Genomic DNA, 27,813 nt, shown 5'->3' with positions numbered 1-27,813 from the left:
TGTCTATTATTGTGTGTGCGCAGTGACTTACCTTGCCCAGACAGATTATGTAATGCCCTTTGCTCTAAGAATGTTTTTACAACTATAAAGGTCCTCTGCTCTTTACACATGGAAGATAACGGAATATCTTGTATATCGTGTGTGATAAGTGAGGTGCTGTAATCTTTTAATCTTTATAAACATTAGCAAGATTCTGCTTGTAAGGGTACCGTCTCACAAAACGATTTACCAACGATCGACCAGCGATACGACCTGGCCGTGATCGTTGGTAAGTCGTTGTGTGGTCGCTGGGGAGCTGTCACACAGACAGCTCTCCAGCGACCAACGATGCCGAGGTCCCCGGGTAACCAGGGTAAACATCGGGTTACTAAGCGCAGGGCCGCGCTTAGTAACCCTATGTTTACCCTGGTTACCGTCGTAAATGTAAAAAAACCAAACAGTACATACTCACATTCCGGTGTCCGTCAGGGTCCCTCGCAGTCTGCTTCCCGCTCTGACTGAGTGCCGCCGTAAAGTGAAAGCAGATCACAGCGGTGACGTCACCGCTGTGATCTGCTCTTACTTTCCGGCCGGCCGGCCGGCAGTCAGAGCGGGAAGCAGACTGCGAGGGACCCTGACGGACACCGGAATGTGAGTATGTACTGTTTGTTTTTTTTACATTTACGACGGTAACCAGGGTAAACATAGGGTTACTAAGCGCGGCCCTGCGCTTAGTAACCCGATGTTTACCCTGGTTACAAGCGAACGCATCGTTGGATCGGTGTCACACACACCGATCCAACGATGACAGCGGGAGATCCAGCGACGAAAGAAAGTTCCAAACGATCTGCTACGATGTACGATTCTCAGCAGGGTCCCTGATCGCTGCTGCGTGTCAGACACAGCGATATCGTATGGATATCGCTGGAACGTCATGGATCGTACCGTCGTAGCGACAAAAGTGCCACTGTGAGACGGTACCCTAAGTCAGCAAAGCCTACCTACAGGGTTGATGTAGTGGCATATGAGCGAAGGATTCTCTACTGGATGATTCAGTAATAAGCTTAAAGGAATGTTATATGATTTTATTTATTTATTTTTAGACCTGCACTTAATGATGAAGAGAATGTAGTATTAAAAGGCAAGAAAGCCCGAGTGCTGCAGATGCAGAAGATATGGGCAGGACAGGGCCCGGCACAAAACCTTGGTGATCTTATGGTTATGCTAGGTATGCGATTGGAGGACTATGTGATAATTAGGTAGCTGCATGTTTATTTATGACTAGATGTTCTGTGTCCAAGTAATACTATTGGGGACACAGGACCGTGGATATACGCCCTGCTTGCCTGATGTGATGTCCCCTCTCTTTGCACACGAATCAACTCCGTTTAAGCCTATTCACCGAAGGAGACAGACATGAGCTGTATCAGATCTTGTGCATGTTTTTTTTTTCCTCTCCCTTTTTTTGGTTTTCTCCTAGATGGTATGGTGTCTTCCACTTTTAGGTTATTATTCAGGAAAGGCCCAACCGTGCATTCCACAGTAAAAGGACCTCTCTCTTGTCGCCTGTCACCCGTCCACCATTGCAGCTTCCGCAGTGGAGTGCTGATGTCCCCACAACAGTGTGAGAGTACCGAAGGGGTGACTGGGTGTCCGAAGACGACGGATAGGCGAGTATAATCCCCTCATGATTACTCTCACCACTCCCCGGTTTAAGTTAGGACTTCTCACTTAGGGGTCTCCTTTCTCTTTAACCCCCCTCCTATGCTGGGTCATCTCTTCCCTGAGGATTCCCTCCTCTTTTCCCCCTGGAATATCTTCATTGTCTTCGCCACCTTTACCTGACTTTATTTCTTCTTTTACTGCTTTCTGCGGCTATTTTCCTTCTTTTGGCGCCTTTGTGCACCTATTATTCGATGAATTTTGGTGGTCCCACTGTGCCTCCCCACACCCTCCTCTGAACGGAGGGGATTTTTTTCTAACTTCCGGACTGCCGCTGCTGGGGGGTGCCTTGGGGCTGGGATACCTTAATAATTAAGACCCCGACTCTTCATGCAGCTAGGTCCCAACTTTAATTCCACACGGCCTAGAACCTCCCGCAGTCCCAGCACCCAGGCTAAGGGGCAATCGGAGAGTGGGCTTACTCCTGCAGCACATAAGCGCTTTTGCGCACTTTTATAAAAGGGTTTGGTTTTTCAGGCTTTTGTCCCAGGCTGTGCCTGCATGCTCAAAGGGGCTTATCTTCACCTGCCCTGGCCACCTTCCTTTAAACAAGTTGCAAGTTCCATTTGGACCAAAGATCCAGCCGCCTCTCTGCTCTTGGCACCTTGTGTAATTGTGGTTTTCTGGATCCAGTAACCCAGGGTACTGGTAGGCACTCTTCTGGTCCTATGTACATTGTTTTTTCAAGTTCCGAAGTCATTTACCTGAAAACACCCCCATCTAATCAGCCCTCATTTTGCTGGTTACATACTTTGTTAGCGTAACTGCAAACAAATTGCCTTGATGTTAGCGTGCTCTCTCTGCCCTTGTGCCTGAACCTCCCACCCACCTAGAACCGTGCACATCCCCCTCAGGTGTGAGCTCTTTTACTCAGGCCTCTCCATATAGATGTTTGTTTCCCTGGAGCACTTGCCAGCCAAGCTTATCTGTGAGTATGGTCTTGCTCGATCAGCACCCTCTGTAGTAACATTTGAGGTATCTATTGCACCTCCCCACGGAAGCTCTCACATGAGACATAGGATGGTATCTCACAACTCCTCTTCATCCTCCCTTGCCCTCTGCTGGGACAGAACCACACTGGATGACGCCTTCTTTCACCGCCTGGTCAAAATCCCTGAGGGACACCTCTAACTCAGACTCCCTTCCACTAAAAAGTTGAGGCACTTTGATGAAGTGCTCTCATGACATCATCAAGCACGCCACTAAGAACGAATATTATCTGCCTTCCAAAACCAATGGGGTTTATGGGCTGTTAAAGGCAGATGATCCACCATGAAATGTGCGGTTTTGGTTTGCGATCCCACATCAAAGTAAAGGAGCCTGCATATGATGTAACTGTACATCATATGTTGGAAAGGGGTAAAGGAAGTCTTTATAACTTGCATCACTCCCTCAGAGAGATTTGAATGGCTCACGAGACCAGGAAGGTGGTATATCTTTAGCTCAGGAACAGATTTTTCCTTCAGCTCCTCTGAAGGGTTCTTCCTTGCGTGCTTATATTTTTTTCAAACTAACTACAAAAAGTCATCATGTTCTTTACAAAGGAGTAACATTTTTTAGGGATATTATTCCAACCTGTTCACAGTTCCCAAGAAGGGCGGCTTAGAAGACCATCCTGGACTTCAACAGGCTCAGCTACTTGGCATGTGTATGAAGATGTCGCATGGAACACCCTCTGATCTGTTAGTCTGTTATTACATCACTAAAACAAGGAGAATCCCTCTCCAATAGGCATACAACAACATGCATGAGTTCAACCAGCGTTTTCCTCGATTCTCTGCTGGTTCTATTTCTAATTTGTCACATTATCCTTCCGGCTTACAACAGCACCTAGGTCTTCACCAAGGTGGTCGCTTCCCTAACAGCGCTCCTCCATGCCAGAGAATTGGCAAATCCTTGGATTACTTTTTTTGTTGAATAATCAACCAACAGAAATAAAGACTGACGTCGTCCCAGCTCATGACATTTTTGGACATGACTTTAGACATCTGGGTGGGTTTTCCCCACCAGAATCTCTCCCCTCTTGAGTTGCAGTGTCTAACTGGAGATATTGTTCTTCATGCTCCATCTGAAACACATCAGTAGGCTCCTTAATCATCGCATCCTACTTCCTGCTCCTTGTACAGACCTTAGTGGTTGTTGGTCTGCTTTCTTCTGGCCGGATATCCTTTATCCTTCAATGGCAGGTGATTGTCAACACAAGTCTCAAGGAGCATTCGACAATCATAGCAGCCTCACTGACATGATCCCTCCCATATTTGAAAGCTCAGCAAGAGTGAGCTTGGTTCTACCTTGAATGGGAGACCAGCGTGGAGAATTTCTTTACTTATGGCTATCTGAAGGAAGTCCACCATAGATCAACCTACTGGAACTGAGGTCCATCTTATGTCTTTCTCTCACTGGTCCTCTTTTCAAGGACCTCTCTTTCCAAGTACAGACCAATAACATACCTAAAAAAAATCAGGAGGGCACCAGAAGCTTTGCAGCATAGGGAAAACCACCAAGATTCTTATCTGGATGTTGCTCCATGTCCCAGTTTACATTCTTTGTGTGATAAACTGGGCCACTTACGTTTCTGAGATACAGGACTCCAAATCCAGGGAGTGGTTTTCTTCCCATATGTTTTCAGCCATTTATGACCTGTCCTGGAACTCCCCAGGTGAAACGCTTCAAATCCTGACATCACCAGTATTATCCATCCTGAAACCTTTTTGACATTTTAGATTCTATTTGTGATCCCTGATGCCAACAGGCCTGTTGGTCTCCTTGACAACCATTTCGAATTGAATCACGCCTGTGATGTGGAAGCCTATTGGGCCAAAGGCAAATGACCGTCTTTATGGGTTGATGCTCATTCAAATAGGGCAGTAAGGCATCAAGCCTTGCATGTTAAGCCCTCAAGGCTGTTTCTGGGCCTCCATCCACATCTTCATCAGGTTTGACAAGTTCTGCTCTGTGACCTCTGCATATGGCAGTTTGAGGCATAGGATACTTCAGGCCACTGGCTACTAGAATGTCTGCGTTGTTACCTGTTGCTTTTTCCCACTTATTGGGAGTCCTTTAGGACAGAGGTGTCAAACTGCATTCCTCGAGGGCCGCCAACAAGTCATGTTTTCAGGATTTCCTTAGCATTCCACAAGGTGCTGGAATCATTCTGTGCAGGTGATTAAATTATCACCTGTGCAATACAAGGAAATCCTGAAAACATGACCTGTTGGCGGCCCTCGAGGAATGCAGTTTGACACCTCTGCTTTAGGACATCTCATGTTCCCTAATGCTATTAACGAGAAAGTTGGATTTTTGTACTTGCCTTTAAATCTTTTTCTCATTAATACATTGGGGGACACCGCTCCCATCCTATTCCTGGTGTTACAGGCCTATGTGCTGTTCTTCCCAGGTTGAGGTCATGTTGGTTACAGATTGTTTTTGTTTTAAGTTTATCTGGCTCAAGTTAATGTTTAGCTTTTTAGTTGCCTCATGTCTAAGGAGATGATATACTCACTGGGCAGAGCCAACACTTTTTTTTTTTAGCTAGTGTCGAGCCTTCTAGTGGCAGAGTGTATTCCCACAGTCCTGTGTCACCCAATGTATTAGACGAGGAAAGGATTTTGAGTACAAAAATTCAATTCTTTCCTTACAAGAAATGCTTATCCGGAATGGTGACCTCTGTGGTCACCACAGGAGTGCGGGAATCCGTCACACTGAGCTGACAATGCTTGGTGTTAATCTATGGCTAAAACATCCACTTCCACCTCTGATAAACAGGAAATGAATAAAAACCCATATACTCAGAGTAATCGGCGATACAGTCCTCTGCCCAGGCCACTATTTTTATCTCCAGCGCTTTCTCTCTGTATAAAACGATACTGTATCTGCACAAAAGGGTGTAGATTCCGTGCTCTTACCTATAGGCCTTGTCTGAATAATGACTTAAGAGATTGAGTTCCTATGTAAAAAAATGAAGAAGTGTTCCTGAGGCATTACTAATATGTTTGGTTGATTACATATTTCATATTATGTATGAGACTATATTGCTAGTGGCTATAGTAATTTTATGGGAATAACTGTCCCTGTATATAAGTTTTTTTTTTTTTTGTTGTTGTTTTTTATTTCTCCCTTTTACAGGAGCTGTGGGTGCTTGTGAATATTCAGGACTAATGCCGAAATTTTGTGAACGTAATGGCCTCAGATTTAAAGCCATGATGGAGATAAGGCGTTTAAGAGGACAGCTAACCACAGCAGGTAAGGAGAACTCTAGCATCCTAGATCAGGAAGCCATATATCATGTAATAGCTAGTAAATGGTCTTCTTCCTTCTATAGTTAACTCCTTGTGCCCTGAAGTCTCCATTTTTCTTGACTCGAAGATGCAACCCCCTACAGAAAGCCAAGTGAACTATCTGAGGCAAATTGTAATGTCTGGTTTGGGCGATCACATAGCTAGACGGATTCGTCCTGAAGAGCTTCTTGATGAGAAATGGAGGAATGCTTATAAGGTGTGCAGACGTACTCATTGCGTTCAGCAGCTTTTGTTGTTTTGCTATGCATTTCTTTCTTCCATCATCTGATAATGATTTATCGCCTTTGACCAGCTTCCACAGTGTTTTGACCAATTGTAGTAATCCTGCAATGTTTCCTGTTCTGTAGATGACAAGTCCGATTTTCTGATTTGCTTTTTACATTTGTATATTTGAATCTATCAATAAATTATTTTGTTTTGTTTTTTTCCCAGACTCCTCTTCTGGAAGATCCTATTTTTATCCATCCAAATTCTGCTCTCTTCAGACAACTTCCTGATTTTGTAGTTTTTCAAGAAATTTTGGAAACAAGCAAGATGTACATGAAGGGTAAACAGCTGCTAGCATAGTGAATGTTACTTTCTATTTCTTTGTATTGTTTTTATAAAGGAGCTGGAACCGTTCCTGACTTGCTTTAGTAAAAAACTGTGTTCTCCATGAATCAACAATTCTGGAACATAACTGTGCATTGCAGAGTTACATGAATAATGCTTCTCAATCGTTACTTTATGAAGGATACATGTATTTGTCTAATTAGACATAACAGGACTTCTAAAATGTCTTTGCTTTTGCTAGGAGCCTAAGTGACCAGATGCATGTTTCGAGTTCTTAACCCCTTCAGGACCTATGACGTATGTATATGTCATAGTTCGTGTATTCCCCTTTGTATGCGGGGTCCGGTGCTTAGCCCGTATTTTTTACAGCACGACAGCTGATTTGATCAACTGTCATGTTCCAGTAACAACTGCGGGCTGAATCGCAATCCACTCGTGGCCTGTTAACTACTTAAATGCCATTGTTAGTCTCTGACAGCGGCGTTTAATTCGTGCTTACCAGAAGTGCATCAATAATCCCGCCCATCGTCGCTCCTGTCGCATGATCTTGGGGCTCCGATGGGTTGTCATGACAACCTGGTGTCTGCCGGAGACCCCTGTGGTTGTCATTGCCGATCTGCTATGAGCGCCGCCCCGTGGCTGGCGTTCATAGCAGATGATCATTTTACCTACACATAGCTGCTATGTATATTACAAGCGATCAGAAGATCATAGCTTCAAGTCTCCTAAGGAGACTATTGAAGCAAGTAAAACATTAACCCCTTCATGACCCAGCCTATTTTGACCTTAATGACCGGGCCATTTTTTGCAATTCTGACCAGTGTCCCTTTATGAGGTAATAACTCAGGAACTCTTCAGCGGATCCTAGCTTCGTGACATATTGGGCTTCATGTTAGTGGTAAAGTTAGGTCGATTAATTTTTGCATTTATTTGTGAAAAAAAAAGGAAATTTGGCTAAAATTTTGAAAATTTCGCAATTTTCAAATTTGGAATTTTTATTCTGTTAAACGAGTTATGTGACACAAAATAGTTAATAAATAACATTACCCACATGTCTACTAAACATCAGCACAATTTTGGAAACAAAATTGTTTTTTTGCTAGGAAGTTAAGGGTTAAAATTTGACCAGCGATTTCTCATTTTTACAACAAAATATACAAAACCATTTTTTTTAGGGACCACCTCACATTTGAAGTCAGTTTGAGGGGTCTATATGGCTGAAAATACCCAAAAGTGACACCATTCTAAAAACTGCACCCCTCAAGGTGCTCAGAACCACATTCAAGAAGTTTATTAACCCTTCAGGTGTTTCACAGCAGCAGAAGCAACATGGAAGGAAAAAATGAACAATTATCTTTTTAGTCACCAAAATCATCTTATAGCAACAATTTTGTTTTGTTTTCTCAAGGGTAAAAGGAGAAACTGGACCCCAAAAGTTATTGTACAATTTGTCCTGAGTACACCAATACCTCATATGTGGGTGGGAACCACTGGGCGCACGACAGGGCTCGGAAGGGAAGGAGCGCCATTTGACTTTTTGAATGAAAAATTGGCTCCAATCTTTAGCGGACACCATGTCGCGTTTGGAGAGCCCTATGTGCCTAAACATTGGAGCTCCCCTACAAGTGACCCCATTTTGGAAACTAGACCCCCCAAGGAACTTATCTAGATGCATAGTGAGCACTTTCAACCCCCAGGTGCTTCACAAATTGATCCATAAAAATGAAAAAAGTACTTTTTCCATAAAAAATTTCTTTTAGCCTCAATTTTTTCATTTTCACATGGGCAACAGGATAAAATGGATCCTAAAATGTGTTGGGCAATTTCTCCTGAGTACACTGATACCTCACATGTGGGGATAGTGAACACTTTGAACCCCCAGGTGCTTCACAAATTGATCCGTAAAAATGAAAACGTACTTTCTTTCTCGCTTCATTGGGGGACACACAGGTAACCATGGGGTGCATGCTGCTGTCGCTAGGAGGCTGACACTATGCAAATAAAGAAGAAATAACTCCTCCCCGGCAGTATACACCCTCCGACAGGCACCAGGCAACTCTGTTTTTGCTTAGTGTCTGTAGGAGGCGGACCTGGATCCTTACACCAGATCCGCATTTGTTTTTTCTTTCAGGGATTGTGTGTGTTTATTAATCTTTTTCCCTTTCTTTTCAGATACACTTCTTGGGGTTACAGGGTGCAGTTCCTCTCACCCTGGTTCCCCACATTAAGCGACCGAGAGAGCAGTGTGGTATCACCCACATGCCACCCTCTCAGACCCGCTGGGCCGGACTTCGTTCTATGTCATCCTGGGGTGTTCATGCTTACTTTCGGTGGCCAGTCCTTGCCCTTTTCCCCCCCTCATCCCTCTCCTCGGAGGGGGCTGAGCGAAAGACGGTGGTCATTACCTGCGGTGCTCTTCCCCACTTTTAATGGGTTGACGCCGTCTGCTGCGCCAGCTGAAATGGTGCGGGAAGGAGGACCACATCTCCCAGGACCCTTTCTACCGTACAAGGGCTCCTGTCACGTTTTTCATCTTCAGGTAGGAAGATCTTCAATCAACAGCAGCGATAACCCCAGGCTGATCTACCTTTTCGGCCTTCAGCGATGCAAGCAGCGATCATTAATCCCCCTCCTTTCGCATGTCGGTTGCTTTCCTTTTTAAACTTCGCGCCCGTTTTTTTTTCAGGCGCGCGCCGTCCGAGACGCTTCTGGCGGGCTTTCACCCAGCAGGCCACGCCCCCCACTTGAGTTACCCAGTGCAGCCTCTTGCAGCTGGCCACACCCACTTCTGGCGCTTTCTTTCCCGCGATTCTCGGACTTCCCCTGCTTCGGTCTCCATCGTTTCGCGTGGACACAAGGACTTCTGCTAACGGGGTACACAGGCTTCTGCGCTGCCGCTATCGCTGGGCGTCTAGTAGGCTTGCGCTTCTCCCTCCCCTGGCCTGTACTTCGCTAAGCAGCATCTCTTTTACATCCTGCTTCATTTTTTACCATTCTCTACCTATGTCCTATTCTGCAGGGGCCCCCGGTTGTATAACTACGGCCATTCACTACGCTTGCGCCTGCTGTAAGAAAAAGTGGGCTTCAGGCCAGCCATCTCCTTTCTGTCCATCCTGCGTTCCTCCTATCATGTTCGTCCCTCAGGAAGCTCCTATTTCCCGGGATGAGTGCACTCCCCCTCCCCTGGAGTGGGCTGTTGCCATGTCGCAGTCAGTGTCTGACTTGACTAAAGTGTCTCGGTCCCTGGTTCAAGCTCTTGAACACATTCCACTTTTATCTAATGCCACCAGTGGCGATTCGTTCGCACCTGACCAAGACCCTCACAGAGGCAGACTTGGGAAAAGATTCAAGAAGAGGACTCGGTCAAGGTCTTCCTCCAGTTCGCCGGATCACACCGGAATACCCATTCCCCCTCCTCGCAGGCGGACGTCGGGTCAGACGTAACTTCTCAGTCGGAATCTGACTCGGATGCAGATCAGACTTCCGGGATGCAGGATATGGTTGATAGCCTTAGTTCGGCTATTATTCAGACGCTTGAGCTTAAGGAGGAAGGGTCAGCTTCTCAGGACATCTCCGTTTCATTCAAACGGATGAAACGTCCCTCTAAAGTTTTTCCCATTCACAAGGAGTTTGACAACACTATGTATAAACACTGGGAGCATCCTGGTAAGCGTTTCCCAGGAAGAAAGCGGCTGGACATTTTATACCCGTTTCACTCAGACCTTGATAGCAAATGTCCGAATCTCCTAAGGTAGACCTGCCTGTGTCTCAACTATCTTCGTAGACAGTGTTGTCTATTCCGGACGCGGCATCTCTTAAGGATCCCACTGACAGACAGATCGAGGCGTTATCCAAATCGGCGTTTGAAGCTTCTGATAACTCCCTCTGTCCTAGTTTCGCCTCTTCATGGGTAGCGAAAGCCATGTCAGCCTGGGCAAAGACCCTGCGTAGAGGCTTTGTAGCTTCAGCTCCTGCTGAGGAACTGGCTGATTTAGCAGATCAGATGTCTCTCGCAGGGAAATACCTCATGAATGCCTCCCTGGATGCGGCCGCTTGCTCCGCTAGGGCCAACAGTAACATTATTGCCATTCGCCAAGTTCTTTGGCTGAAAGCGTGGAAAGCAGACCCCGCTTCTAAAACATCCCTCACTGACCTGCCCTTTCAGGGCTCCAGGCTCTAAGGCACACAGTTAGATCAAATGATCTCGGCTAGAATACCTCTTTACCCCAGTCTAAGCCAAGGCTTCCCTTCAGCAAGAAGGGTCCCCAGCCTTGTCGCCCCTTTCGATCCTTTACCTCTTCAGGAAGTACCTCTCATCAGGACCGGTCTTCCTCTCAAGGGGTACGTAGGAAACCTTCCTTCAGGCCTACCCCCCACTGGAGAGCTAAAAGTCGCTCCTCAAAACCTTCCGGATCTCGGGGACACAGATTTTCTTCTATATGACGGGTCACCCCCACCTGGAAATCTTTCCAGGGTGGGAGGCAGGCTTCTTCTGTTCACAGAGGCTTGGTTATCGGTGGTCGACGACGCCTGGGTCAGGGAGATTGTCACTTTGGGCAACAAAATAGAATTTTCTTCACCCCCAGGGAGACGTTTCTTTCTCTCTCGTCCACCCAAACAGCCCTCCCATGTCCCAGGGCTTCTCCAGGCCGTCGATTCCCTCCTCGCCTCAGGGGTAATTGTCCCAGTCCCTTACCGCGAGCGGTTTTCGGGTCTTTACTCAAACCTGTTCTTATTTCCAAAAAAGGACGGTTCTCTCCGCCCGATTTTGGATCTCAAGCAGTTAAACCGCCACCTCCGAATTCGACATTTCAAGATGGAATCACTGCGCTCAGTGATCGCTTCCATGGAGCCGAGAGAATTTCTGTGTTCTGTGGACATTCGGGATGCGTACCTACACATTCTGATTTGCGTACAGCATCAGAGGTTTCTCCGTTTCGCGATCCAAGAGCAACATTATCAATTCACGGCTCTCCCGTTCAGCCTGGCGTCCGCTCCCAGGGTCTTTACAAAAGTAATGGCGGCGGTCATGGCCATTCTGCGATCAAAGGGGATCCTCATCATCCCTTACCTCGACAACCTCCTGGTCAAGGGTCCGTCTCGCCGGGACTGCAGCCAGAGCCTCCAGATCACTCTGGACACGCTTATCTGCCTCGGTTGGATAATCAACAAGCAGAAGTCCACCTTGATTCCAACCCAACGTCTGCAGTTCCTGGGAATGGAATTCGACACCATTCAGGCTCAGGTTTTCCTTCCCAAGGACAAGTTCCTTTCTCTGCGGCGGGGTATCAAAACCCTAAAGGCCCCTGCCCCTCTGCCTCTCCGGCTCGGCATGAGGGTTTTGGGGAAGATGGTCGCTTCCATGGAAGCAGTCCCTTATGCTCAGTTCCACTCTCGCCCTCTCCAGCTGGACCTTCTGTCTGCTTGGGACAGGAGTTCACTCTTTTTAGACCGTCCAGTTCGCCTCCTTCTCAAGGTGAGGCAGTCTCTCACGTGGTAGACGCTATCCACCTCCATTCTGTGCGGCAGGTCGTTTCTCCCCCTTCGCTGGCAGGTCATCACCACCGACGCCAGTCTCCAGAGGTGGGGTGCGGTCTTTCTCCACCTCACAGCCCAGGGCCGCTGGCCTGCTCAAGAGGCGCGTCTTCCGATCAGTCTGTTGGAAATCAGAGCTATCTTCCTAGCCCTCCTCCGCTGGCAGTCCCTCCTCTCGGGAAAACCAGCTCGCATTCAGTCGGACAACGCCACAGCCGTGGCTTATATAAACCATCAGGGAGGGACTCGCAGCAAGCAAGTCATGACGGAGGTGGCAAAAATCCTGCAGTGGGCAGAGAACCACGTTCCCTCCATATCAGCCGTCCACATCCCAGGGGTGGACAATTGGGAAGCCGACTTCCTCAGCCGCCAAGGGCTCATGTCGGGCGAGTGGTCTCTCCTTCCCTCGATTTTCAGACAAATTTGCCAAAGGTGGGGCGTTCCGGATGTCGACATAATGGCCTCCCGGGCAAACCACAAGGTTTCCCAGTACGTATCCAGGTCTCGGGATCCGATGGCCGTCGGATTCGACGCCCTCGTGATCTCCTGGGCCCAGTTTCAGATGCCCTGTTTCCACCTCTCCCCTTGATCCCAAGGGTCGTGAAAAAGATAAAGACAGAGGGGGTCCCTGTTCTCCTGGTAGCTCCGGACTTGCATCGCAGGGCCTGGTACGCGGAGCTAGTGAACATGCTATCAGACGTCCCCTGGAGACTCCCGGACCGTCCGGATCTTCTTTCGCAAGGGCCCCTCTTCGACCCGAATTCTCAGTCTCTGAATTTAATGGTATGGCCGTTGAAGCCTGAGGGACGCGGGCTTTTCTCACAGCGTCATACAAACCATGATAAAAGCTAGAAAACCGGCTTCTTCGCGTATTTACCATAGATGTTGGAAGGCCTTTTTCCGATGGTGTGAGGACAACAGTCTGTTCCCTATGGTCTTTTCCCTTCCGTCACTTCTCGGTTTCCTCCAAGCGGGTCTTGATTCGGGCCTTTTCCTGAGCACCTTGAAGGATCAGGTTTCCGCTCTGTCAATCCTTTTTCAAAGAGACCTGTCCTCCCTCCCACAGGTGAGGACCTTTATCCAAGGGGTCGGGTCGCTCATATAGCCCCCCTTACCATCCTCCAATCGAGCCTTGGGACCTCAATCTCGTGCTAGGCGCTCTCCAGAGTGCGCCTTTTGAACAGATTCAGGACATTTCTTTCTCGCTTCTCTCATCGAAGGTGGCCTTCTTGGTTGCCATCACCTCTATATTAGGAGAGTTTCCAAGCTGGCAGCGTTGTCCTGTCGTTCTCTGTCTAATCCTGCACCAGGACAAGGTGGTTCTTCAACCGGTTCCTTCTTTTCTACCAAAGGTAGTTTTGGCGTTTCACATCAATGAGGACATCATCCTTCCTTCTTTGTGCCCTTCCCCAGTTCATCCTTTGGAGAAATCTCCACAAACTGGATGTTGTCAGGGCTATCTGGGTCTACCTTACCAGAACTGCTTCTTTTCGTCAGTCCGATCCTCTGTTTGTCATCTCGGAAGGGCGTCGAAAGGGGCTCCCCGCCTCCAAGTATACAATTGCTTGTTAGATCCGTTCGGCGCTTCTGGAGCATACCGTGTCCAAAACAAACTGCCTCCTCCCGGGGTGAGGGCTCACTCTACCTGGGCTGTGGGAGATTCCTGGGCAGTTAGTCACCAAGCTTCGGCCTCGCAGGTTTGCAAGGCCGCAACGTGGTCGTCCATTCACACCTTTGTTAAATTCTACAAGGTGCATACTCAGGCGGCTTCTGCGGACGCGGAACTGGGTAGGAAGATACTGCAGGCGGAGGTTTCTCACCAGCCGACCCAAGTCTCTCTTTTTCTGCATAATATCCCGCCCCTTGGGGACTGCTTTTGGATGTCCCATGGTTACCTGTGTCCCCCAATGAAGCAAGAAAGAAAGAGGGATTTTTGGTTCTTACCGTAAAATCTTTCTTGGAGCCTTCATTGGGGGACACAGTACCCTCCCTTTATGTTGTGCCCTATTGGCAATTGTGCCTGTGTTGTGGGTTGGTACATAGGTTGAGTTTGGTTTATACATGTTCCTACTACTGCTTTTGCACCAACTGAGTTGCCTGGTGCCTGTCGGAGGGTGTATACTGCCGGGGAGGAGTTATTTCTTCTTTATTTGCATAGTGTCAGCCTCCTAGCGACAGCAGCATTCACCCCATGGTTACCTGTGTCCCCCAATGAAGGCTCCAAGAAAGAGATTTTACTGTAAGAACCAAAAATCCCTTTTTTTTTTTTTCACAAAAATTTTATTTTAGCCTCAATTTGTTCGTTTGCTCATGGGCAACAGGATAAAATGGATCCTAAAATTTATTGGGCAATTTCTCTTGAGTACACCGATACCTCACATGTGGGGGTAAACCACTGTTTGGGCACACGGCAGGGCTCGGAAGGAAAGCGCATTTGACTTTTTGAATGAAAAATTAGCTCCAATCGTTAGCGGACACCATGTTGTGTTTGCAGAGACCCTGTGTGCCTAAACATTGGAGCTCCCCCACAAGTGACCCCATTTTGGAAACTAGACCTCCCAAGGAACTAATTTAGATGTGCGTTGAGCACTTTGAGCCCCCAAGTGCTTCACAGAAATTTATAACGCAGAGCCGTGAAAATAAAAAATCATTTTTCTTTCCTCAAAAATTATGTTTTAGCAAGCATTTTTTTATTTTCACAAGGGTAACGGGAGAAATTGGACCCCAATAGTTGTTGCCCAGTTTGTCCTGAGTATGCTGATACCATACATATGTGGGGGTAAACCACTGTTTGGGCACACGTCGAGGCTCGGAAGGGAAGTAGTGACGTTTTGAAATGCAGACGTTTGCAGAGCCCCTGATGTGCCTAAACAGTGGAAACCCCTCAATTCTAACTCCAACACTAACCCCAAACCACAAGCCTAATCTTAACCCTATTTCCAACCCTAACCCTAATTCCAACCCTAACCCTAAGGCTATGTGCCCACGTTGCGGATTCGTGTGAACATTTTTCCACACCGTTTTTGAAAAATCCGCAGGTAAAAGGCACTGCGTTTTACCTGCGGATTTACCGCGGATTTCCAGTGTTTTTTGTGCGGATTTCACCTGCGGATTACCTGAGGAACAGGTGTAAACCGCTGCGGAATCCGCACAAACAATTGACATGCTGCGGAAAATACAACACAGCGTTTCAACGCTGTATTTTCCGCAGCATGGGCACAGCGGATTTGGTTTTCCATAGGTTTACATGGTACTGGAAACGTGATGGAAAACTGCTACGAATCTGCAGCGGCCAATCCGCTGCAGATCCGCAGCCAAATCCACACCATGTGCACATAGCCTAATTCTAACCCAAATTCTAACCCTAGTTCTAGCCCTAATTCTAACCCTAGCTCTAACCCTAATTCTAACTCTAACCCTAATTCTAACCCTAACCCTAGTTTTAACCCTAACCCTAGTTTTAACCCTAACCCTAGTTCTAACCCTAACCCTAGTTCTAACCCTAACCCTAGTTCTAACCCTAGTGGAAAAATATAAGTAAATATATTTTCTTTATTTTATTATTGTCCCTACCTATGGGGGTGATAAAGGTGTGTGTGGGGGGTCATTTACTATTTTTTTATTTTGATCACTGTGATAAAACCTATCACAGTTATCAAAATGTAACTGGAATGAATCTGCCTGCCGGCAGATTCGGCGGGCGCACTGCGCATGTGCCTGCCATTTTGGAAGATGGCGGCGCCCATGGAGAAGACGGACGGACACCGGGAGGGACACCGGAGCTCGGTAAGTATGGGGGGAGGGATCGGAGCACGGGGGGAGGGGGGTGGCTGGGATCAGAGCACGGGGGGAGCGGACAGGAGGATGGAGGGAGCGGAGCACAGGACAGGACGGAGGACTGGGGAGGAGATCGGTGGCGAGAGCAGATCAGGGTTTCCAGCCATGGCCGATGATATTACAGCATCGGCCATGGCTGGATTGTAATATTTCACCAATTTTTATTGGTAAAATATAACGATTGCTCTGATTGACTGTATCACTTTCAATAGCCAACCAGAGCGATCGTAGCCACAGGGGGGGCGAATCCACCACTCCCCCTGTTCCTGTAGGTCGGGTGAAATTACAGTTAACCCTGTCACCCGACCTGCAGGGACACGATCATTCTGTGACACAGCATATGCGTCACAGGTCAGATTGGCGCCGACTTTCAAGACGCATACGCTGTTTCGCAGGTTGGGAAGGGGTTAAAAAAAAAAAGTTTAAAAAAATTTCTATTAAAATAAATAAAAAAAGTTCAAAAAAAACCCTTTTGCCCCATTTAAAATAAAACAATAAAAAAATACACATATTTGGTATCACCAAAATGGTATGAATAAAAACGTCAGCTTGGTGCTCAAAAAATAAGGCCACACTTGGCCCCAGATCCCAAAAAATAGAGATGCTACAGATCTCGAAAAATGGCGCCATTTTTTTTTACAAACATCAATTTTTTCACCATGTAAATAAAAAGAACCTATACCTGTTTGCTATCTGCAAACTCATACTGACCTGGAGAATCATGGCACATCAGTTTTAGCATGAACATGGTAAAAAAAAAATGTGGAATTGCACTTTTTTTTTTTAAACTTTGATGCACTTTGAAATTTTTCCAGTATACAATATTGTAAAATCCATGGTGTCTTTCAAAAGTACAACTCATCCTGGAAAAAACAAGTCGTGATGCTGCCATGTTGACCAAAAAATAAAAAAGTTACGGTTCTGTGAAGAAGGGGAGCAAAAAACGGAAATGCATAAACGGAAAATCCCAAGGTCGTGAAGGGGTTAAACCTCTTTAAAGAAAAAAAAATGTAGGTTCTTCATGTAAACATCACTGAATGACAAATGTATTGCTTTGACGTTATTATCAGAATTTGGAGATGTTACTTAGTTGGCTGCATTGTCGCACTGCCATGCTCCTTTTTGTATAACTTTTCTGTATCTATTAGTAAGAAAATGCAGCAATCATTTGAACCATCTTGTTTCCAGGCATTTCCTCAATTGAACCAGAGTGGATTCCTGCCTTGCTTCCACAGTATTGCCATTTTGGAGACCCTCTGGACGATCCATCTCCCACTTATTGTCAAGCATCAGGAAGGATGAAGTGTCACAGACAAAGCACCTTCTGTATGTATAAATGAAGATACTTTCATATTTGTTCTCGGTTTTAGTAGCCAATTCTGAATTTGTACGTACTTTGGATAGTTGGTAATGTTGTAGATGTAAGGCTTAAAGAGGTTGCCCAGTACTGGAAATCGCTACTTATGGTACCAAGGTTCTACATATAATACGAAAAAATCTCTACTTGGCTCCTGAAGCAGTGTTCCTCTGCTTTCCTATGTCCCCTGCCAGTCTCATGGCGTATACAATATCACAGGACCACTTTAGCCGATGAACGGCCGCTGAAAGACTGTAGCCTTCACAATTATTTGCAAGTGGAAGAACAGTGTCTTTCTGTTCCACAGAGATTTTGTTCAAATGGTCATTGTTTACCATAGGAGACCTGAAGTGAGCATGAGGCCTGAGAGTGGAGGGATGGCTCCCATAAGGGTGCTTTCACATTACGTTCATGGGTTCCACCGGTGCATAGCTCCGAATGAAAATTTGGAGGAAAATGTGGGGGGTGCGTCTTATTGTCCGGATGTGCCTGCTGTGGCTGGGGAGGTGGTGCAGCAGGTTACAGGAGGCAGTTGCAGCTGCTGAGGCTAACCCCTGTGCCCACTGCTAAAGAGAAATTAATATTCACTGCTCCCCAAGCCCATAAACCCTCCCACCTCTATGCACTGAAGCTGGCGTGGTGAGCAGTGAATATTCATCTTCTTTAATAGCAGGCACACTGTTAGCCGCAGCCGCCGGCTTTCTGCATTCCTGCAGCAGCTGGGCGATCATATGTGCCCCCTATTAAACAGAGTGAATATTCACTGCTCCCTATGCCTATGGAAGTGGAGAGCAGTGAATATTCATTCTCTTTAGTAGCGGGCACACGTGACTAAATTAATATTCACTGTTCCACACACCCATAGTCCCGGACATGGAGAGTATGATGTCACTGTCATGCTCTGCTTACAAGGGTAAATCAGCTGCTGGCATCAGAACACGATGCTGCGAAGGAGAGCAGGAAAGGTAAGTAGAGTAGTTTATGTATGTTTGTTTTTGTTTGTTTTTTTTATATATTTTCAGTTTGTGGCCATGCACACTAGGATGGGGATGGGTGCCATGCATATCAGAATAGGGGTGAGGGGACCATGCTAACCAGGATAAGGATGATGGGGCCATGCAAACTAGGATAAGGATGAGGGGGGCATGCATACCAGGATAGGGATGAGAGAGGACCATGCATATCAGGATGGGGATGAGAGGGCTATGCATACCATGATGAGCATGAGGGGGACTATGTATACCAGGAGGGTGATGAAGGGACCATGTGTACCAGAATGGGGATGGGAGGGGACCACGTATACCATGTTGGGGATGAGGGGACCATGTGTACCTGAATTGGGGACATACAGTGGGTTACAGGTGTACTCTGCACCCCATCTTGACTGAAAAAAAACAGAAATGTAGAAATTTTTGAAAATTTAATAAACAAGAAAAACTGAAATATCACATGGTCCTAAGTATTCAGACCCTTTGCTCATAGACTCATATTTAAGTCACATGCTGTCCATTTCCTTGTGATGGAACATTGAAAAACCAGATTAATGTTTGCAAATGCACACTGGCACAAAGACCTTAATTTTTGGAGATATGTCCTGTGGTCTGATGAAACTAAAATTTAACTTTTTGGGCATAATGACCATCGTTACGTTTGGAGGAAAAAGGGAGAAACTTTGAAGTCTAAGAACACCATCCCAACTGTGAAACACGAGGGTGGTATCATCATGTTGTGGGGTTTTATTGCTGCAAGAGGGACTGGTGCACTTCACAAAATAGATGGCATCATGAGAAAAGATGATTATGTGGCAATACTGAAGCAACATCTCAAGACATCAGCCAGGAAGTTAAAGGTGGGGTGAAATGAGTCTTCCAAGTAAACAATGACCCGAAGCATACTGCCAAAATGGTAACAAAGTGGCTTAAGGATGACAAAGTCAATGTTTTGGAGTGGCCATCACAAAGCCCTGATCTCAATCCTATTGAAAATGTATGGGCAAAGCTGAAAAGGCAGGTGCGAGCAAGACAACCTACAAACCTGGATCAGTTACACCAGTTTTTCCAGGACGAATGCGCCCAAATTTCGACCTACTATTGAAAGAAGCTTGTGGAAGACTATCCCAAACGTTTGACTCAAGTCATTCAGTTTAAGGGCAATGGTATCAAATACTAATGAAATGTATGTAAACGTTTGACTTTACAGAAAGTAATAAACATGCCTTAAAACATTCTCTCTCTCTCTCTTAGTATTCTGGCATTTGGCAAATATTAATAATTATGGTAATCCTAATTGACTAAAACGGGGAAGGTTTTTTCTGATTTCATGTCAGATATTGTGAAAAACATGCATATGTGTCTTTTTTATAGTCAATGTAAGCTTCTAGTTTCAACTGTATATACCAGGATGGGATATTGGTACAGAATTGACCATATTTTTTGCTTCAATTTTTTTTTTTTTCCTATTTTCTTCTTCTGAAACCAAGGTGCATCTTATAGTCCAAAAAATACGGTAAATATACACTGCTCAAAAAAATAAAGGGAACACTATCATCCCACATCTTAGATATCACTGAATGAAATATTCCAGTTGTAAATCTGTATTCATTACATAGTGGAATGTGTTGAGAACAATTAAACCTAAAAATTATCAACACAAATCACATATCCCACGGAGGTCTGGAGTTGGAATGATGCTCAAAATCAAAGTGGAAAATGAAGTTACAGGCTGATCCAACTTCAGTGGAAATGCCTCAAGACAAGGAAATTATGCTCAGTAGTGCGTTTGGCCTCCACATGCCTGTATGACCTCCTACAACACCTGGGCATGCTCCTGATGAGGCGGCAGATGGTCTCCTGAGGGATCTCCTCCCAGACCTGGACTAAAGCATCCGCCAACTCCTGGACAGTCTGTGGTGCCACATGACGTTGGTGGATGATGCGAGACATGATGTCCCAGATGTGTTCAATCGGATTCAGGTCTGGGGAATGGGCAGGCCAGTCCATAGCTTCAATGCCTTCATCTTGCAGGAACTGCTGACACTCCAGCCACATGAGGTCTGGCATTGTCCTGCATTAGGAGGAACCCAGGGCCAACCGCACCAGCATATGGTCTCACAAGGGGTCTGAGGATCTCATCTCGATACCTAATGGCAGGCAGGCTACCTCTGGCGAGCACATGGAGGGCAGTGTGGCCCTCCAAAGAAATGCCACCCCACACCATTAGTGACACACTGCCAAACCGGTAATGCTGAAGGATTTTGCAGGCAGCTGATCGCTCTCCATGGTGTCTCCAGACTCTGTCACGTCTGTCACATGTGCTCAGTGTGAACCTGCTTTCATCTGTGAAGAGCACAGGGCGCCAGTGGCGAATTTACGAATCCTGGTGTTCTGTGGCAAATGCCAAGCGTCCTGCACAGTGTTGGGCTGTGAGCACAAACCCCATCTGTAGACGTCGGGCACTCAGACCATCCTCATGGAGTCGGTTTCTAACCGTTTGTGCAGACATATGCACAGTTGTTGCCTGCTGGAGGTCATTTTGCAGGGCTCTTGCAGTGCTCCTCCTGTTCCTTGCACAAAGGCGGAGGGTAGCGGTCCTGCTGCTGGGTTGTAGCCCTCCTATGGCCCCCTCCCCATCTCCTGGTGCACTGGCCTGTCTCCTGGTAGCGCCTACAGCCTCTGGACACTACGCTGACAGACACAGCAAACCTTGCGACAGCTCGCATTGATGTGCCATCCTGGATGAGCTGCGCTTCCTGAGCCACTTGCGTGGGTTGTAGAGTCCGTCTCATGCTACCACGAGTGTGAAAGCACAACCAACATTCAAAAGTGACCAAAACATCAGCCAGAAAGCATTGGTACTGAGATGTGGTCTGTGGTCTCCACCTGCAGAACCACTCTTTTATTGAGTGTCTTGATAATTGCCAATAATTTCCATCTGTTGTCTATTCCATTTGCACAACAGCATGTGAAATTGATTGTCAAACAGTGTTGCTTCCTAAGTGGACAGTTTGATTTCACAGAAGTTTGATTTACTTGGAGTTATATTCTGTTGTTTAAGTGTCCACTTTAATTTTTTGAGCAGTGTATTATGTTCCCAAAGACTAATCGCAACATCTGGTTCAGTGATTATAATACCATAAAAATATAATTTCTCAGAAGGATTTTTCTAAAGTGTCTATAAGGCGATTCCACTGTTGGGTATTGTCATTCAAGCTATTTTTTTTTTTTATGTTTTATTCTCCCCTCTTTGAGTACTATTATCTGTATGTTGCTGTAGTAGGTATTTCATTTATATGACTTATATGAAGTCCTTGAATTTGTAATCTTTCTTATATCAGATCGAGTTGGATGGCAGCTGCCTACTGTGGAGGTTGATTTCCCGGAAGGTCTTGAGCGCTACAAGTATTTTGCAAAGTTTTTACTAGAAGGAAAGGTATAAAGATGTAGTCATTTTACTTACCCGGTCATTATGTAAATCAAAATTACTTATTTTTTTTCTCTTTTTCTTTTTAGGTGATTCAAAAACTAGGATCCTACACCAGTATTTTACTATCAAGCCCTGTAACAATGATTAAAACATGGGCCAAGTAAGTGATGTATCTGTATTTACTGCTGTAGTGTTTAGTGGTGTGTTATCCATTAATATATTTTCATGGCAGTCCGTTTAGATCAGGTATGATATTTAAGGCTCTGCTTAAGCAATACATTCTGAATGCAGTGGGGTTATATCGGCACAATCAGCTGTGATCTATGGGGTAACCCAGCAATAAGTATTAAATTCACAAGAGTAATACCTAGTGCAGCTTGTAGGAAATCAAGCAGACGCAGCTGTTTACCGCATGAAACCTCAATTACTTATATACAGTGGGGAAAATAAGTATTTGATACTGTCGATTTTGCAAGTTTTCCCACCTACAAAGAATGGAGAGTAGTGGTGAGCGAATAGCATTGTTGCTCGGGTCTCCCCGAGTATTTTGTCGTGCTCGGAGATTGTTTTCGTCGCCTCAGCTGCATGAGTTACGGCTGCTGGACAGTCTTTAATACATGTGGGAATTCCCTAACAAACAATCCTCACATGTATTCAGCCTCTCTAGCAGTTGTAAATCATGCAGCTGCTCGACAAAAACTAAATCTCCGAACTAACAAATACTCGGGAGACCACCCGAGCAACGAGTATACTCGCTCATCACTAATGGAGACGTCTGTAATTTTTATCGTAGGTAACTGTAAGAGACAGTGTAAAATAAAAAATCACATTGTATGATTTTCAAAAAATTAAATTGCATGAAATAAGTATCTGATCGCCTAACAACCAGCAAGAATTCAGACTCTCACAGACCTGTTAGTTCTTTAAGAAACCCTCCTACTCTGCACTTATTACCTGTATTAATTGCACCTGTCTGAACTCGTTACCTGTATAAAAGTCACCTGCCCACACACTCAATCACTCTCAAACCTCTCCACCATGGCCAAGACCAAACGGCTGTCTAAGGGTATGTGTCCACGTTCAGGATTGCATCAGGATTTGGTCAGGATTTTACATCAGTATTTGTAAGCCAAAACCAGGAGTGGAACAATTAGAGGAAAAGTATAATAGAAACATATGCTCCACTTCTGCATTTATCACCCACTCCTGGTTTTGGCTTACAAATACTGATGTAAAATCCTGACCAAATCCTGATGCAATCCTGAACGTGGACACATACCCTAAGGACATCGGACCAAAATTGTAGACCTGCACAAAGCTGGGATGCGCTACAGGACAACAGGCAGGCAGCTTGGTGAGAAGGCAATAACTGATGGCACAATTATTAGAATATGGAAGAAACACAGGATGACTGTCAATCTTCCTCTGTCTGGGGCTTCATGCAAGATCTCCCCTCGTGGAGTAAGGATGATTCTGAGAAAGGTCAGGAATAAACCCAGAACTACACGGGAGGACCTGGTCAATGACCTGAAGAGAACTGGGACCAGTCTCAAACATTACCATCAGTAACACACTACGCCGTCCTGGATTGAAATCCTGCACTGCACACAAGGTCCCCCTGCTCACGCCAGCACGTGTCCTGTCCCTTTGAAGTTCTCCAGTGACCATCTGGATGATCCAGAGGAGGCATGAGAGAAGGTCTTGTGGTCAGATGAGACCAAAATAGAATTTTTTGGTATCGACGCCACTCGCCATGTTTGGAGGAAAAAGGATGCGTACAACCCCAAGAACAATGTCCGAACCCTGAAGCATGATGCGGGAAACATCATGCTTTTCTGTAAAGGGGACAAGATGACTGTACCATATTGAATGGAGGATGGATGGAGCCATGTATCGCGAGTTTTTGACCAACGACCTCCTTCCCTCAGTACGATAGGTCATGGCTGGGTCTTCCTGCATGACACTAACCTGAAACACACACAGCCAAGGCAACTAAGAAGTGGCTACGTAGGAAGCATTTCAAGGTCCTGGAGTGGCCTAGCCAGTCTCCAGATCTAAACCCAATAGAGAATCGTTGGAGGGAGCTGAAACTCAATGCTGCCCAGCGACAGCCCCAAAACTTGAAAGATCTGGAGAAGATCTGTATGAAGGAGTGGGTCAAAATCCCTGCAGCAGTGCATGCAAACTTGGTCAAGGAATACAGGAAACATCTGACCTCTGTAATTGCAAACAAAGGTTTCTGTACCAAATATTAAGTTCTGCTTTTCTATTGTATCAAATCTTTATTCCATTCAATAAAATACAAATTAATTATGTAAAAATCATAGCTTATGTCTCTCACTGTTAAAGTGTACCTATCATAAAAATTATAGACCTCTCCATTCTTTGTAGATGGGTAAACTTGCAAAAATTGAGTGTATCAAATACTTATTTTCCCCACTGTACCTGTAGAGGCAGTTGCTACATGTAGTAGGATCTAGGCACAGGCTAAGGCCGATGTCACACTTGCAACTGCAATGAGAGAAACTCGCGAAAGTCTCTCGCCTCAATACCCGGCACTGCCGCCGGCACTCGGGACCGAAGTGTGCGGCTGCATGTATTTCTATGGAGCTGAGTGCTCCGTCCGAACTGCCGGCGGCAGTGCCGACTATTGAGGCGAGAGGCTGCAAACAAGGTAATACTGCCTACTACTTATGTGGCTCCATTCATTTCCTTGACTGGTTGTTTAAGGTTTAATCACCTAGACTAACCAAAGCTAAAGTAGCAGCGAACTACATATTGCTGTTCTGTCACATTATGTAAGGTCTTAACAACATTGCCCTATATGTTACACAAATAATTACGTGTTCATCTTCTGATATTAGGCTCATTCTCTGCAGTTTAAGAACTTGACATTGTATATATCTTATATACTTGTTTTTATGTTTGTCATTTTTACTTAACACTTTTCTCATAGGCTTCAGCCTAGAACCGAAGTTTTATTAAGAGCATTGGTTTCTGCAAAGGCAGACAATCTATCCTCATTACTTGCAGCCTGGAAAAATGATCCTAAATGTAAGTTTTTATTGTTTTTCTTGCTCTTTCAATTTTCAAGAGCTGGTTTTTCTTTTCCAAGATATTGTTACTTTTTAACTAAAAATTAGAAATGAGCAAACATAAGATGTTATCCGAGCTTGGTCGGGTGATATCAAAGTGTTTTTGGTGTGCTTGAATAATATGTTAGAGTCCCCGTGGCTGTTAGACAGCTGCAACACATGCAGGGATTTGTTTGTTAGGCATTCCTTACATTTGCTTTAGCTGTCTAACAGCCACGGGGACTCGAACATATTTGATCACACTGAAAACACTCGACAATACTCGGCTAATACCTTATTCGAGCACGTTCACTCATCACTACTAACAATTATTAAAACTAATAATTGCTAGAACGCGTTGTGTAGTTGTACCCTACCACATTATCTGACCTCAGTTGTATTGAATAAATATGAAATTACTTGGCACTCAGAAGATATGTTGTTGCAAAATTCAGAAATGGATTTTATTCGGTGCATCCAGTTCAACATGTATAAACGTTTTCGGTCTACACAAATAAGACCTTCATCAGATACAGTTGTAAGTGCTGCAAGGTATACAAAACCTGGAGACCATGTGTGACAGAACACACTAAATTAGAAAACAGCCAAGGTGAGGGAGCGCAAGGCGTCTGAAGGCCTATGGTGATGTACAAATGCAGCGCTGAGACAAAGCGAGGTACTCGCAAGGGAAACAATGCTGAACATCAGAGAGACTATGGACGCCGTGCAGTGAAGAGAACGCTCCCGGGGCTGCGTTCACACATGGTCTCCAGGTTTTGTATACCTTGCAGCACTTACAACTGTATCTGATGAAGGTCTTATTTGTGTAGACCGAAAACGATTATACATGTTGAACTGGATGCACCGAATAAAATCCATTTCTGAATTTTGCAACAACATATCTTCTGAGTGCCAAGTAATTTCATATTTATATGCTACGGGTTGGATCCCTAACTTGTGCACCTCCAAGAAACCCTGAGTGCCGTGATCTCTATTCCTATACTCAGTTGTATTGAGACACCGCTGCACACTGGGTGGTACAGTTGCTGGGGAATCCATCAAATACCCAGCTAGTATTGTGCACAGGTACAGTTTGAATTATTAGCACTCATGCATCATACGTGCCATGGCATTTCTTATTTCCTTTGCACACTAGCATCTTAAAACAACTAATGTCAGATCACCAGGAGAGTATGCTTACACAGCCATTTAAGGGGTTTGTAGCAAGATAGGAGGTTATCCCCCATTCATTTGATAGGAGGTACCTTCTTGGTTGCTGGTGGAACCAGTCAGTGGGACCCCAACAGATCCAAAGAATGATATTCCAAAGATCCCTGTGTGAATGGAGCGGAAGTCGAACATGCACACCAGCACTTCATTCATTCTCATTGGGAATGCCGAAGACAACTGAGCACTCTGTCTTTTCAAACCACACTATTGATTAGACCAGATTCACACCTAGTATAGGCTGCAGTTTTTACATAAAATGCTTGGCACTGCTACCCTGATATGTCCGTGATGTAATAATTTGTAATTCTTTGCAATTATATATATCTTCCATTGACTTACACAGTAATGAAAAACGTACTACATGGCTTTTGACCTGGCACCTATTGGCACTTATATCTGTAGTGACTACGCTATATTACAGTTTTAGAAAAGTTCTTGCATGTCTCTGGGCATAATGAATGTATGGGTCACAAGCGTTCCCTTTTGTCTAATGTATGGTTTGACTGCTCAGCCTTGCTGATCATTGCTGAGACGTTCCTTACTACATGATAGGACCTGTTCCTGAGCCTTGTTGTGAAAATGCGTAGCTTTCTTTGTGCAGCTTGGTTGCTTGGAAGGCTGTCCTACATTCATAGGAGTATAAATCTAGTAATTTGGAAGATTGCTTTGGGAGGGGACTGTTCAAATCTTAGAGTACTGAAAACTGAATAGGTTCCCAACAAGGTGCAGGTATAGCTTATGTAGAGCTTGCTTTTACTCTGTTCATATATTTACACATTGACTCTTTTTTTTCTTTTTCAGACCTCTTACATGCGTTTTGTGAGTGGATACCAGAAGCTGCACACGCAGATGTCGCCCGAGCCTGGCCTCCAGTCACTCCCTGAATCCATCAATGAAATGTATTGAATATTGTTTCCTGAGAAACCGACTTCAGGAATTGTTTCTATTTGAAGAACGAATGAACGTCTTAAGTGCCTTATACTGTACAGGAAATACATTTTTACAATGTAATTGAATCACATTTTTTCATAAAATTGTTTCCCATATGTGCTACTTATTGTAACATATGTATATACTAAATAATAATAAAACTATTTTTTCATTTTTTTAATCTTTCTTGGAGTCATAAAATAATGGGGATTGTCTGTGCAGCCAGGTGCTCTTCAAGGACTCCACCAATTCCCGTCTTGTTTATTCACTATAATCCTATGTTCACATGTTGCATTTTTTGCTGCATTTTTTTCAGCAGGCGCTTTTTTTTTTTCTGCGTTTTTATTGTCTCTTGTGCATGCTGATAAAATGCAGTGGCCCCAAAAACATGAAACTTCCTTAGGATTTTGCACCAAAAATGCAGCAAAACCATCTGATACCTGTGTTTTGTTCCTGCGTTTTGCACTTACTCATTGCTTTCTATGAGTGAAAAAACACTGAAAGAAGTGACATGCTGCAGTTTTCAAAAATGTCATATCATTACAAGGTCTTTATTAAATTCTGATTAAAATTATGAATGCATCACTTTCAGTTTCTACAGAAGTCCTGGTAAGTTACTGTTGGCAGTTAAGTCTCTAGTGCTGAGGTTGAATCCTCTTGAATGGTCTCCGATGACCCTACACCTAACATATTGTATCATTTCATCATACCTCTGCTTTGGAAGCGGGCACTGATGTTGCTGAACTGAAGGACAGAAGTGCCTGGGCACTGTCATCATTTGCCCACTTGCTTGCCTCGAATACATATAGTTTCTCCAATAAAAGGGCATAGGTCCGCGGACCTATGGCATACATGCTACAGCCATTCCGCTTCAGTG

At 45.1% G+C, this 27,813-nt stretch overlaps 1 protein-coding gene across 1 annotated transcript in view; it reads left to right on the top strand.

Annotated features, from left to right (window-relative positions):
* DHX37 (DEAH-box helicase 37) overlaps positions 1-27,113 on the top strand; it is an 84,167-nt gene extending 57,054 nt beyond the window's left edge. Inside the window, exons 20-28 of the mRNA XM_077293262.1 lie at positions 1,083-1,207; positions 5,827-5,943; positions 6,023-6,195; positions 6,432-6,546; positions 17,112-17,249; positions 21,614-21,708; positions 21,789-21,862; positions 24,659-24,756; positions 26,808-27,113. Of these exons, the coding sequence (XP_077149377.1) occupies positions 1,083-1,207; positions 5,827-5,943; positions 6,023-6,195; positions 6,432-6,546; positions 17,112-17,249; positions 21,614-21,708; positions 21,789-21,862; positions 24,659-24,756; positions 26,808-26,890 (1,018 nt within the window). The 3' untranslated portion in view covers positions 26,891-27,113. The remainder of the gene's footprint in view (positions 1-1,082; positions 1,208-5,826; positions 5,944-6,022; positions 6,196-6,431; positions 6,547-17,111; positions 17,250-21,613; positions 21,709-21,788; positions 21,863-24,658; positions 24,757-26,807) is intronic.
* The last annotated feature ends 700 nt before the right edge of the window (positions 27,114-27,813 follow it).

This window comes from Ranitomeya variabilis, chromosome 1 (assembly GCF_051348905.1).
Source record: "Ranitomeya variabilis isolate aRanVar5 chromosome 1, aRanVar5.hap1, whole genome shotgun sequence".
Taxonomy (NCBI): Eukaryota; Metazoa; Chordata; class Amphibia; order Anura; family Dendrobatidae; genus Ranitomeya; species Ranitomeya variabilis.
The sequence above is the reverse complement of the archived record's forward strand: the minus strand, read 5'-3'. Positions and strand labels throughout refer to the sequence as shown.